The sequence below is a fragment of the Apium graveolens genome, chromosome 8 (genome assembly GCF_009905375.1).
Source record: "Apium graveolens cultivar Ventura chromosome 8, ASM990537v1, whole genome shotgun sequence".
Classification (NCBI taxonomy): domain Eukaryota; kingdom Viridiplantae; phylum Streptophyta; class Magnoliopsida; order Apiales; family Apiaceae; genus Apium; species Apium graveolens.
The window spans coordinates 91,131,887-91,146,245 of NC_133654.1; the positions used below are offsets into that span (position 1 = coordinate 91,131,887).

General features: G+C 30.6%; 2 protein-coding genes across 4 annotated transcripts; one reads left to right on the forward strand and one right to left on the reverse strand.

Moving 5' to 3' along the window:
* Positions 1–1,846: 1,846 nt before the first annotated feature.
* LOC141679755 (uncharacterized) lies at positions 1,847–2,464 on the reverse strand. Its single transcript, XM_074486168.1, has one exon. The coding sequence runs from the start codon at positions 2,462–2,464 to the stop codon at positions 1,847–1,849; it is 618 nt and encodes a 205-aa protein (XP_074342269.1).
* Positions 2,465–3,498: 1,034 nt separating this feature from the next.
* LOC141678818 (cold-responsive protein kinase 1-like) lies at positions 3,499–11,066 on the forward strand. 3 transcript variants are annotated; one of them, XM_074485224.1, is made up of 7 exons: positions 3,499–3,694; positions 3,964–4,056; positions 5,006–5,118; positions 6,358–6,568; positions 6,645–6,897; positions 7,546–7,699; positions 10,467–11,066. In XM_074485224.1, the coding sequence occupies exons 2-7, from the start codon at positions 3,984–3,986 to the stop codon at positions 10,785–10,787; spliced, it is 1,125 nt and encodes a 374-aa protein (XP_074341325.1). In that variant the 5' UTR covers positions 3,499–3,694; positions 3,964–3,983; the 3' UTR covers positions 10,788–11,066. The 3 variants fall into 3 exon arrangements, with proteins under 3 accessions (XP_074341325.1, XP_074341324.1, XP_074341326.1); XM_074485223.1 differs by having other exon boundaries at positions 3,500–3,694; positions 3,979–4,056; XM_074485225.1 differs by having other exon boundaries at positions 3,503–3,694; positions 3,979–4,056; positions 6,660–6,897.
* The last annotated feature ends 3,293 nt before the right edge of the window (positions 11,067–14,359 follow it).

Here is a 14,359-nt window from a genome sequence, read left to right on the forward strand (position 1 = left end):
CTAGGATATTTTCTGAAGCTTTTGTCACTTCTGGGGCAATTCCAATCAATTTCCGTTTTTGTGGTACAATATCTTTTGCACCAATAGGTCTACCACGCTTTTGGCGTGGCTTTGAATCACCAATCAATTTCGATGAAATTGATTTATTGCCAGGAATTTCAATCATGGCCGGAGCATTAACAACATATATATATATATGATTTCACAATATTTCTAGAAATCATTAAATGCATCTGGTATTTGATTACCAATATTTTGCATATGTATAATTTTTTGAACCTCAGATTCACATTGTTTAGTATGTGGATCAATAGCATTTAATCCTGAGGCATTCCATGATATTTCTGAATTTAATCTATGCAAAATTTTATCTCCCCCTAATGTAGGGAACACAGATTTATCAAAATGACAATCAACATACCGAACAGTAAAAACATCACCAGTTAATGGTTCCAGATACCTTATGATAGACGGAGAATCAAAACAAACATATATACCAATTCTTCTTTAAGGTCCCATTTTAGTTCTTTGTGGTGGTGATATAGGAACATACACAGCACAACCACATACTTTTAAATGAGAGATATTAGATACTTGACCAAGAACCAATTCTCGAGGGGATTGTTTGTGGTAAGCAAAAGGCCTTATTCTAATTATATTTGTAGCATGAAGTATTGCATGACCCCAAATAGATATAGGTAACTTTGCTCTTAGGAGTAAGGGACATGCAATAAGTTGAAGTCTTTTAATTAAGTATTCTGCTAAACCATTTTGTGTATGTACGTGAGCTACCGGGTGTTCGACTGAGATTCCTACTGACATACAATAATCATTAAAAGTTGTAGATATAAATTCAACAACATTATCTAGTCGGATTGATTTAATGGGATGGTCAGGAAATTGAGCTCAGAGTTTAATTATTTGGACACGTAATTTGTCAAAGGCTGTATTTCGGGTTGTAAGTAGACATACATGAGACCATCGAGTTGACGAATAAATTAAAACCATAAAGTACCTAAATGGGCCAGAAGATGGATGAATAGGACCACAAATATCACCTTGAATTCTTTCTAAGAATTTCGGGGACCCAGTTTGAAGCTTAACTAGGGATGGTCGGACAATCCGTTTTCCTAAGGAACATGCTGAACAATGAAGTCATCTTGGGATATTATCTTTTGAGTTTTAAAAGGATGTCCCACATAATTTTCAACGATACGACGCATCATAGATACTCCTGGATGACCGAGTCTTTCGTGCCAAAGGGAAAGTAGTTTTGGGTCTATGACTTTGTGGATGTCGACATTATGAGATTCAAGAACTCGTATACTCGTAACATATAATCTTGAAGAAACCGAGTGGAATTTTTCTAAGACCTTTTTATTGTCAACGGTGTTTGAGGTGATGACAATGTATTCTTTTTTATTCTCATTAGTAGTTTCAACGTGAAACCAGTTAAAACGGATATCTTTAAAATTCAGTAGGTTTCTAGTTGACTTGCTAGAGTATAGAGCCTCTTATATGTGTATGTGTGTCTTATTTGGTAGAAGAAAACTAGCTTTCCCAAAACCTTCTATTATATTTGATGTACCCGATACCGTCCAGACATGTGAGTTGGTTTTAGTCAACTGTGAGAAGTATTTCTGACTCTGTAAAATAGTGTGTGTGGTTGCGCAGTCAACAATGCATATATCTTCCATCTCTATACATATATAAACGAAAAACATCTTTATTAAAAACACACCGAGTACATAGAAGAACAACATGAAACAAGTACATAAAACGAGTACATAATGGAAATAAGTAAAACACAAAGGAAATAAGTAAAGTAAGAGAATACATATGAAGTCTAGTCGTCTAAACCATAATAAAGATTAACACCAGTGTCTATTTCATTTGAGGCCTTATTGACTGGTTCATTAAGTAGATTATAATTAGCGAAGTTGGTTTCTAATTTCTTTCCATTATTCCTTTTGGATGACTCGTAGACTTCAACAAGATATTTGGGTGTGCGACAAGTACGTTGCCAGTGCCCCTCAGATCTGCACCTATGACAGATGCCTCGGTTCTCTCCTTCTTGGGGTGCCTTTCTTTTATTTGGCACTTCACGTTGCCATTTCTGGTGGCCAGAGTTGTAACCATCACGTTGCCACTTCAGGTGACCAGAATGATATTGATTGCGAAATCGACCACGGAAATTTCCACGTCCACGGTTTCGTCCATAACCCCGTCCTCCTCTATGCCCTTTCCCACGTTCATTCTTCAGGAATGACGTGTTATGTACTTCAGGTAACTGGGCAGAGCCTGTAGGACGTATCTGATGATTTTTCAGTAGCAACTCATTATTCTTTTCAGCCACAAGAAGGAGAGATATCAGCTCACCATATTTCTGAAAATTCCGCTCCCTATATTGTTGAACCAGGATCATAGTGTTGGGGTGAAAGGTTGAGAGGGTCTTTTCAATCATTTCAGCATTAGTAATATTCACCACATAAAATTATTTTTCCGCTTATCTTGAAAAGAACAGAATTAATGTCAGCTACAGATTTGAAATCCTGTAACCTCAAATTAATCTGATCATATCAGGCAGATGGTAAGTGAACAAGTTTCTGGTGATCAAATCTATCCTTGAGATTATTTCAAAGGGTGAGTATATTTTTGATAGTGATGTATTCAGATTTTAGATCTTCGTGGATGTGATGCCTAAGATAATTATTTTTGCATTTTGTTCAACAGTTGGGATTTTTTTTGGGTCAATAGTATCTTTTAGGCCATTATCACTAAGGTGTAATTCCGCATCAAGGACCCATGACACATAATTATTCCCCGAAACGTCCAAGGTAACGAACTTTAATTTTGTAAGATTCGCCATTCTGAATTTAAAAGACGACACAATAATATAACATGTTGGTGAATTAATAATTAATCATGTGTCACATAATAAAATTTATAATATAAAACAATAAATATTATAATCATGCAACATGAATCTTTAATTTAAATAACAATATAAATAAATTCAAAAACTATAATAATAACGAGGATGTTGATAATAACATTTATAAAATAAAATCAATAAGTTAGAACGTAACTTCTTCGTTGAAATAAAACACGGATAAAATCTTGTACTCCTTTATCGAAATAAAACTCGGGTAAAGACTCGTACTGATAACGTGTTATAAACCAAGTAATATAATTATAATATTTAAAAGAAATACTAAGCCAAAAGTGAAACTATTATAATTCCCTCTTTTTATTTTCTACACCACCATATAAATGAACTACACATGCCCGGTATTTATAAAAGAGCTATAGTTTGACAATCACCTTCATCTTCACATTATAACAACAATGTGATATTTTTTGCTTATTTATTATTTTTTTCATCTCACAAAACCTATTGTTTTTTTAAAATTAAAGATAAAAAAGTTAGTTATTAAAATTAATGAGGTAATGAATATTTTTCCCCAATTAGTGCGATGAAAGAACAAAGCGCGTAGAATGGAATCATAAAATTGTTGACAAACCATAAGCATGCGAATAATATTCAACATTTCAAGACATCAAAGTACATAAAACAAAACAAACCTTAAAATTGTACAGAGTCCATCATCAGTTAATTCAATTCAGATGATCTTTACACCCACTTTACAATTGTTTCTACTCACTTAACAAGCTTTGTTTTGCAAATTTCGAGGTGATTTAATTCTATATACCTGTGTTTTTTTATGAAGCTTTAAATTATTATTTATTTATGTTTATGCATATAATAGTTGAAATTTGATTGAATCTGTGATGCTTTCTGTTGATGATGTGTATGTTCATATTGTTTATATTTGAATTGTAGTTAGTAAACCCTAATTATGTTTTCGAAATGGCGTGTTATTCGGTTCGATTACTGCTAATAGACAATGTTGTGTGTGTGAATTTAGTTACAGTTGAGATATTTTTCTGAATTTGTTCTAGTTATCTGATTTGTAGCTGACATGAGTTGTAGCTGCTTCGGTGCCTCAGTGAAACGGGAAAACGATGATTCTCATGTTTCGGGAGAATTTGAAGGTACTTGCCTTTTAATTTACTTGTTACTATTTAGGACTCCAATTACGCGTCTTCCTGTATAATTATAGAATGGATTCAATTTTCTATAAAATGATTTAGTGGACGGAAATTTTGTGGGTTGCAATTTTTATATTTTTTTCATTATCCGTACTCGATTAGATACATCATATACAATCATTGGCAATGTAGTTACACAGTCAGAAGCTAGCGGCATTCATTTTTCTATTGTAAACAATAAATTTCAAAGTTTTTTCTCTAATATCAGTTAAATCATCTAGTGCATCCAGTTTATCGACAGTATCAGAGTTCCATTACAGGAGTTATTTTCAGACTACCAATTTTATATTCTTCTTCCGCCCTATGGTTAAGATCCCATAGCAGATTAGTACGCTTTATGTTATGTATGTTAAATTTATGATCTTATTGGGGAGTGGACCCAGGTTGGACTCCCAACCACCCCCAATATTCTCACAATAAAATGTGGACACGGAAGACAATTTATGTCCCAAAGATTGGCGCCCGTGTACCACTTTTCGACCCATAAATGAAATCTCGAGTGAGGGGGAGTGTTGAATATATGATCTTATTGGGGTATTCCTCTAATACCTTAAGGTTTTAGACGAGCTGGTTACTCAACAATGTAGGTTATTATTTGCATTTTGTTATTATCCTTAGCGCAGTTATATCATCTTTAGACTAACAAAACATAGAAGGATAGTTACAGAAAAAGATAAGCAGAAAGCTACATTTTCATTTTGTTTGCTTCTTTGTCTTAATTTACAGTTTAACTTTTACTATTTATCTTTGGGTTATGAGATATGCTCTGTGTCTTTGGTATATTCATTGTATCACTTTTTTGTGTTCCTGTTAAAGAATAGGTTTTTTTAGTATGAACAAAAAAACTTCGTTTGCTTTCCCCCATAAATTTATTTTGTCCTTTTTTCACCAGGGCGTGTTCTCGGGAATATAAAAGCTTTCTCATACAATGAATTAAGAACAGCAACAGATAATTTTCACCAAAGAAACAAGATAGGACGGGGAGGCTTTGGAACAGTATACAAGGTATTGAGTTTTACAAACTTTATTTCCTACTTTTTGCCTCTTTATCTATTGTACATAATGTTTTATTCTTTTCTTGTTCAACTAGTTTGTCCAAGTTTCGTGGTGTAAGTATGTAATGTTTTTATGGTTCCTGGATGCGGACCTCGTCACAGGTCCATGACCAGGAATAGATGAATGACTCCTCTGTTCTTAGAAAACCTATTATTGCAGATGAAGAACTTTTATTTGATAGAACTCTTCAACTCTCCTTACACAACTTTTTATTTGAATAAGTATGATTTTATTTCCTTTAATCGTCTATTTATAAATATGAAAAGAACGAATAAGGTCCCACAGTCAAGCTGCTAACTATGACTAAAGAACTACAACTAAAGAACTACAACCAGATCAACATGGCCATACAATCAACTACGAATTATTAGACACGAAGATTGACTTGAAGTCAAATCCTAAAGATTATTTTAGAAATTAAAGTGAAATCATGTCCTTGAAATTATTCCAACAGTCTGGCTTTTCCTTTATTTTTCTTTCTGTACTTTTGACCAAACCAAGGCACACGCTCTTTCTTTGTTTTTAATGCATCAATAAAATATTCGCTACATGAACTAAACTTTCAAAAAATTGTATTGTAAGACAAGGTTGATTCTGGCTGTTTAATTATCATTGACAAAATTATGTATGTAAAAGCCATTGGTTACGTTGCAAATGGATTAGTGTTTAAAATTCAAGTATCCAGTTAGTTTGTCCAAGTCTCTAAACAAAAATCAATTTTAATATATATTATGGTGGTAATTCCATTGCTGAGACTTCACAAGGAAGATAACCGTATATAGCATAGCTGCATATAAGATTATATATGGTAAGTGATGGATTACATTCTAATAAGATATGAATATATTATGCTAATTGGTTAATAGCAAACTCTATCTGAGGTGAGAGTTGCAATTGAACCTCTATATTAGCACCAAGGGAAACAATTTTTATTTACTTTGATGAGATACATAAAATTGCATGATAAAACTTAAATAAAGTTGTGCTGAATTAGTGGCACTAAAATATTAAGTAACTGTTACAGAAATTCTTTCAAAATTTTAATTTAAATGTTTTTAATCCCTTTAGAGTTGTTTATTGCTATTCTATAGTGTATCTTCATTAATGGAAAGATGTAGCGGTGAAGACACTTAAATCTAATTTCAAATGTTTTTAATCTCTGTATAACGGTTTATTGCTATTCTATAGGGTATCCTCATTAATGGAATAGAAGTAGCGGTGAAGACACTTTCTGCTGAATCAAAGCAGGGGGTGCGTGAATTTTTAACTGAAATTGACATCATATCAAATGTCAGGCACCCAAACCTTGTTCAGTTAATTGGATGCTGTGTTCAAGGAACCAACCGAATTTTGGTGTACGAGTTTTTGGTAAATAAAAGCCTCGATACTGTTCTATTAGGTACCTTTCACTGAAGTTAATTTTTCTCGTTGACCTTTTAACATTTCCATTTGAAGGAGAATTAACTAATGTGCAGCTCACATGGCTACAGGTTCAAAAGGTAAAAGCACCATGTTGGACTGGGATAAAAGATCAGCTATTTGCAAGGACGTTGCCAGGGCTATTGCTTATCTTCATGAAGAAGTTGTGCCACCTATAGTGCATAGGGACATTAAAGCCAGTAATATACTGCTTGATAAAGATTTTAAACCAAAAATTGGAGACTTTGGGTTGGCTAAACTTTTTCCAGACAACATTACTCATATTAGTACAAGAATAGTAGGAACCACGTATGTTTACTAATATCATCTTAAAAACCTTTGTTGCTAGTCCTTGCTTTTAATATATCTTGGAGTTTGCCTGCGTATGATTTTTTCTCGCTATGTTTCCAATTATCACTACTCAGTTTGACATTGAATGTTCACTGAACTGTGTCTTTTTTATTCGCATCTGGTCTAAGTTTGTTTATACTTGTCTGTGTATTTATAGATATTAATATACGTAAAAGTGCCAGTTGCAGTGAAATATACCGTCTTAAAGTTTTTAATAAATCACAGAAATTCAAAAAATGAGCAAAATTGACCTTTGTGAATCAAATGTTCAACTGTATGTTCCAACATACTACGTGGCATGGCTTCTGCAGGGAGTAAAGAGAATGAGCATAAAAGAAAAGTGAAAAATAGGCTGCTAGAAACATTAGTAGTTTCAAGGAAACTCAAAACTATTCTACGAGTTTATGTTGTCTTGTCAGTCCTTTATTTTGGTTTTTTTCTTGAAAGTTCGCAATCTGCGTTTGTGCTTGAAACCTTTATGTTCTCATGGATTGGCTGAGTTCTTATAAAAATTAACCGTATGTGTCATTGACTTGTAAGTTCTTTCAATGCTTGTTTTTTTTAATTCCATAGAAGATTAGTTACACCCTTCGTTTTATTCTGCAGTGGTTACTTGGCGCCCGAATATGTGTTGGGTGGTCAGTTAACCAAGAAGGCAGATGTCTATAGCTTTGGGGTTCTCATGCTCGAAATTCTAAGTGCAAAATATAGCGGCAAACCGACGTTGGGTACTGGAATGCAAAAACTCCTATTAGAATGGGTAAGTCGGGTCCTTCTTTGGACAAAACATTCTGCTTTAATTTTGCAGGTCACAGAATATTGCTATGTGCTCATACAGATGCATGAATTGACTCACCCTGACATAGGAACAATAAAACATGCATCTATTATATATCTAATACAGCAACATGGGGGTTCGCTGAGCAAATTTAATCATAAATACAGTAATTAATATCCATAAATGATTTGTTTTAACCATTAATGCTCATCCATTATTATATAATTAATACCGATTCATTCATGTAATTTTTATTACCTCAATTAAAACATCATTAATATGCAACTCATTCATTATTATATATTTAATACGGATGTATTCATGTAATTTTTATTACCTCAATTAAAACATCATTAATATGCAAGTCATTAAAATAATTTCTTCATAAAATTTACATACTCAATTAAAAAAAATTAGTATAAAAAAATTAAATGATAACCCTCGCATAAGAATTCATATAATACATAATTGACTTACTAATATCGATTAGTTGTTGCATACTTAGTATATAAATTTATTTATAACTAATTATTATAGAGATACATGCATGCATCATATAATACATAAGTTATCCCATAAGTGACTTACTAATATCGATTAATTATTGCATACTTAATATATATATATATATTTATAACTAATTATTATATAAATACATGCACGCATACATGTATCCATATATACATACATACATATATCCATACAAACATATGTACGTATGTACGTACATGTGTATATATATAACAATTTAGTTAGAGATGTTATATTTTCAGAGCAGGTTCTTAATTATCAGAGCAAAATAATAAAAATATTATATTACCCTGAGTTTGTTTTTCTATTTGGCATGTGTCAGTCATGTCTTATCCTTTTTATTTGCTTCGAAAATTAAAAACCTAATATTCAAATGAAATTTCTCTTTTAGTTAATGATTCAATTTTTTTGGTCTACAAAAAATAAAATTGTACTTATTTTTAACGTAAGTTAAATTCTAAAGACGACATAAATTATTAATTATCAAATTAATAATATAAATAAGTGAATTTTAAATATAAAGTAAAAATAATTATTAATAGTAATAGTAATAATTTTAAATTTCATTAAAAAATAAAAAATATTTAATTTGAATAGCAGGTCTATAAAACATATATATTAAAAATTCTAATAATAATAATTATTATTATTAATATTATTATTATAAAAAAATAAACAATATTAATACATGAGAAACTTGAATACAAAATCATGTTATTTATAAAAAAAAGTGGTAGTACATTTAAATTATAATAAAATTTATTTTTACAAAATATTATTGTTCGTCGTTAATCTTAATGACAAAAAATATTTATATAGATAAAAAGATATGCGAAAATCATACAAAATCTTACTATTAAAATAAAAATTATTTATTTATATTAATTGGTCAAACTTGAGTAAAGAATACTTCGTCTCTCTTCGCCCCCGCCCCGAAAAACAGCACAGCGCCCATTCGATTCACACCCCAATTATGACATCCCTTCTCTCCCACTTCACACCCACCTTTAATCACACAGTTGACTTGACATATACCATATTTATCACATTATAGTCTAGTATAAATATTTGCGAATTAAATATTAAAAATAAATCAACTAGAGAAACTTATATATTAAATATGATTATGTGCATCGCAACCATTTATACCTCTAACTGAATAAATATTTATATTTAATCATGTCATACTTTAAGTGTTATATTCTTATATTTACACAATAAAAAATAAATTCAGGACTTTCATATATATATATAGACACACACATATATATATATGTATATATAATATATATACATATATATATATTCTTATATTTACACAAAAAAATTAAATTCAGGACTTTCATATATATATAGACACACACACATATATATGTATATATAATATATATACATATATATATATATTCTTATATTTACACAAAAAAATAAAATTCAGGACTTTCATATATATATATATAGACACACACATATATATGTATATATAATATATATATATGTATGTATATCTATGTGTTAATTTATGCAAAAAAACCTTTAACTTATAGTCTTCATAATTCATAAAATATATGATTATGTTGGTTTACATTGGTATTTTACGGCGTCATCATGGCGTGAACGAATAATATTAACTAAAATAAATAATCTTGGTAAAGCTTACATATGAAATAGCACCAAGAAGCGCCTAGTATGTTGTGAATTTATTAATATTTTTCGAGAGAGGGGAAAGAGTTACTAAGGTCGGAAATTAAAATTGAAGAATACTAAAATTCAAATAACAATTATAAAATAAAATTTTATGTAAACAAACAACTATATCGTGCAGTAGTTTAGGCAATTACTAAAATTTCTAAAAAACTTCCATAGATCGTCCTTAACGGTGGAAAACAAGAAATGTCACTGGTCTCTACGTCAATTGTAGATAAACACTATTGCACTAATGTCATTACAATAAAAATCTACTCATATACACAAATAAATCCATCAACATTCGGAGGGGGATAACATGAAATATTATCATAAAGTATAACTAAAATAATATCGATTCGTCCAATCTAGAGCATGTCCGTGCATTGCACGGGCTATAGAGCTAGTTAGATACAAATACCCTGTAATTGTAATTGAAGAATTTGAATATTTGAACTGGTACAGTGCTTGATAGTTCTTCTTAAAAGTTTCAATTAGTGCTGGATATAGTAAACGTGATTTACTTCAACAGGCTTGGCAGCTGTATGAGGAAGGTCAACTCTTAGAGATGGTGGATCCTGAATTAGAAGGATTCCCCGAGGAGGAAGTCATCAGGTATATTAAAATTGCATTTTTCTGCACACAGGGAACAGCAAGTAGGAGGCCGACAATGAGTCAAGTTGTTGACATGCTGTCAAGAAACACCCGGCTAAATGAGAAGGAATTGTTGCCCCCAGGTTTTTCACAAGATACAGGTGGACGTTCATCTTCAAGGAACAAGTCATCTGATACACCAACAAGCACTCAGATGAGCTCTGTTCCTGTCTCCATTACTCAGATCACGCCCAGATAAAATCCAAGTTCACTTGTTAAGCTTATATATATACTAAAGTTGGAAAGGTATTTAAAGGCAAAAATGTGCTATATATTTCCTTCATATTATTTGTTAGTTATAGACCCAACCCTTCTAGCAGTTGAGGAAAGAGGAGAAACTGGGCGGACTGAGCAAGTACAACCCCACATAGATATTAAGTTGAGAAATGTCCACTGTAATTAGTTTATATAGGAGGTGTAATTAGTAGATTATTACTTTATGGCGATACTGTAAAAGTAAAGTAATTGAAAATTTTGATTTTTTTTTCTGGAAGCGGGAACATATTGTTTTCGATAGTCACTTTGTATGACAGCAGCTTGTTCATAGAAAATTTTCAAATCAAGGGGAGGTATCACCCTGGTCTGGCTCTTTTCTCTGTTGGACACTGTAATACGAAAAAGACTTCGGAAACAGTAAATGGTGAGAAGAAGCAACAATCCCAAGGCAGGAGGGCAACAATAGCTGCAGGTCTTATAGTAGTATACAAAGAACATCCGCATATAACAATGGTGAGGAATGAAACTGTTACGCCACCCAGTCCAAGGGAGATAAATTATCACTACCACAGCAATCCACGGAAAGGTATTGTTAGTGACGGAATGATTTCTGATTCCTCCCAAGATCTTCATGCATTCGCCCGTAAAATCCGACAATTTGATCATCATTCTTGATTAGATGATGCTCGGCCGAATGGCCTATGACCCAGTTACATAAAACAGATTCAAGAACCTTTGTGTTCATGTGGAGTTGTCGGACTGAAGGCTAAAGGAGAAAAACAATCAAACATGATAGAGGTGTTAAAGTCGATGAAAAGTGCCAAGTTTGTAAAGGGCTTAAATCTCAAATTAGTTACTGAACTCAAGGTTATATATCAAAAAGACCACTATAATTATTAGGGACGCATTTGTGTTATTATAGCTGTGAGTAATGATGATTCTGTTAATTTGAATTGTTTACCTAACTAACTCCCGGATGGCACTGACTAAGTTACACGTGTAAATATAATATGTAAATGGCACTTACGGCCGTCAAATTCAAATTGTAAACTAATATTAGATTAAGTAAATTATTTTGCATAGTCTTAAAATGTTTAAATTTTATTTTAAACGAAAAGGTTTTTTTTTTAAATTTTCGTAAGCACTTTTGAAATATAGATTATTTATTGAAATTTAAGTTTTTTTATTTTTAAGTAACAATCTTTCTTTAAAAATTATATATTCTTTAAAAAATTAATTTTCTAACACGCGTAATATTTCTGTATTTTTTTTTATTTTGTTAGAAGTTTTTTACTTCATAAATATATGTAAAAATTCAACTTTCCGATAGGAAACTATGAACTGGGCATGAACTGGGCTAATTAAATTTCTGACTACATCTATATATATATATATAAGCTTAAGTACTAATAATTAGTATCAATAAACATCACAAATTATAACTTTGACAGATATATTTATGAAAATATATTGTTAATTTTAAAATAAAATTTAACAGCAAATTGTAAATACAAAGATCATTTATACTCACAGGAAAAATATATGTACATTCTTTTAAGATTAAAATGTTAATCTTCCTGACATAAAAAAATATTAATCTTGAAAAGGTTAAAACACTTCATATAGTTATGTTTCTCTTGAATTGGTAGTAAAGGTTAGTCAAGAATGATTCTAGAAAGAAAATAGATAAATTTTTAAATGAAAATATTGTGTTTTTGAATTTGAGATTTACGTTTTTAGAGATGGAGGAGATGATTATATACATGTGTCTATATATATTTGTGTGTGTTTGTTGAAGCAGTTGATTGTGGGGTGATTTGAAACTCATGTCATCTTTCACGTGTTTTCACCTAGATTTTCCGTTAAGGTCAAGACACTTCTGTTAAGTCAAACTAACAGGTTTAACGGTGCTGTCATTACTTATATTACTTATAACTATAATGATACAGAACTGGAGTGAGTTTTTTGATATATTCCTCTCACAGTCTCACTTCAAGTGACTATTTTGAGATCTAAGCCGTTTGTAAAATTCATCGACTTCAGCTGCGTATACATCTCATAGACCCTATAATATATATCATATCTCAAACAAAAAAGAAACAAAAACACCAATGTATATCAGATCTCAAACAAAAAAGAAACAAAAACACCAATGCAGCAGTATTAATAGCTATACCTCAAGCTTCAACATATAAGATATCTATTATATATATAATAGAGCAAATAGGGGTTGGATGAGATAATTTAATTATATTAAAATTACTGAATTGCCCCTCATAATCGTGTGTTAATAATTATTTTAATTTAATATGCATGCATTAATTACCTCTAACTTAATATGTATGTATTAAATATTATGTCTCATTATTACGTATATTTATTAGTATTTGATTATTTAATAATAACAATTTATAACCATATGAATAAATTAAATACATTTTTAAGGAGAAAAATAATGGGTCTGTTTGGCTATCTAATTAAATGGGCTTATTTACTTATAAGTTCGTTATAATTTATTGACAAGTGTTTGTGTGCCTAACTTATAAGTCGAATTTACAATGTATAAGCTGATAAGCTTAATGTCAGCAACGACGTACTTTTTCTCAACTTATTTTAATTTTTTTTTTAACTTTGATTTTAAAATAACTATTTTTTATTGTCAATTTAACTTAAAATTTACGAATTAAGATAATTATATGTAAAAGTCATTTATTTTAGTTCATTTAATTGCAAAAAAAAATTCTGACTTATAAGTAAAATTAACCAAACACTTAAATAACTCAGATAACTTATAAGCATTCATCTACTTATCACTTATAAGTTACTTATTTATTTTAAGTCATAAGTTACTTATTTTAAAATTTCTCAAACGGACACATTATTAGTGTACGAAAATCGAAGCACAAACAGTAGAAATTATTTTTTATTCTAACAATGTGGGAACTATTATAAAAAAAATATAATTTTCATAAAATGGTTAAAACTATACATCAACAATGATTATATTGAAATTTGAAAGGTATAGACGATATAATTCATAATTTTTTTAATCGTATTAATATATAACAAATATTGAACTTTCAGGCATATAAGAAAGATGGTTGAAAAAACTCGAAGATCATTAATATTACATATACTTCGAGTTGATGGGATCATTAGTCTAACAACACATACTTCTGGTCAAGATCAACAATCACGAAACTCATTTATCGCATTTTTAGCATTCAAATACATTAGGTATTTAAAAAATTATTTATTCATATTTCGGGCATAGAATACCACTGCATTTCTCTATTGTTTTACCTTAATATTAAATGTTGAAAAACTTGTTTTGCATCGATATAACCATATCCCAGAAAGTCAAAAACTACTCATATAAATAGGTTAATTTCATCAATTCACTTAAAAACAACACGAATACACTGCCAACAATTGTAATTAAAAACGCGCAATCTAGAGTATGCCTGTGCATTGCATGAGTTATAAAACAATCGGTCAACTTGATCTTTTCAAGTGCTCAATGACAATTCAGCAATAGTGTTCAAAATATAAAAC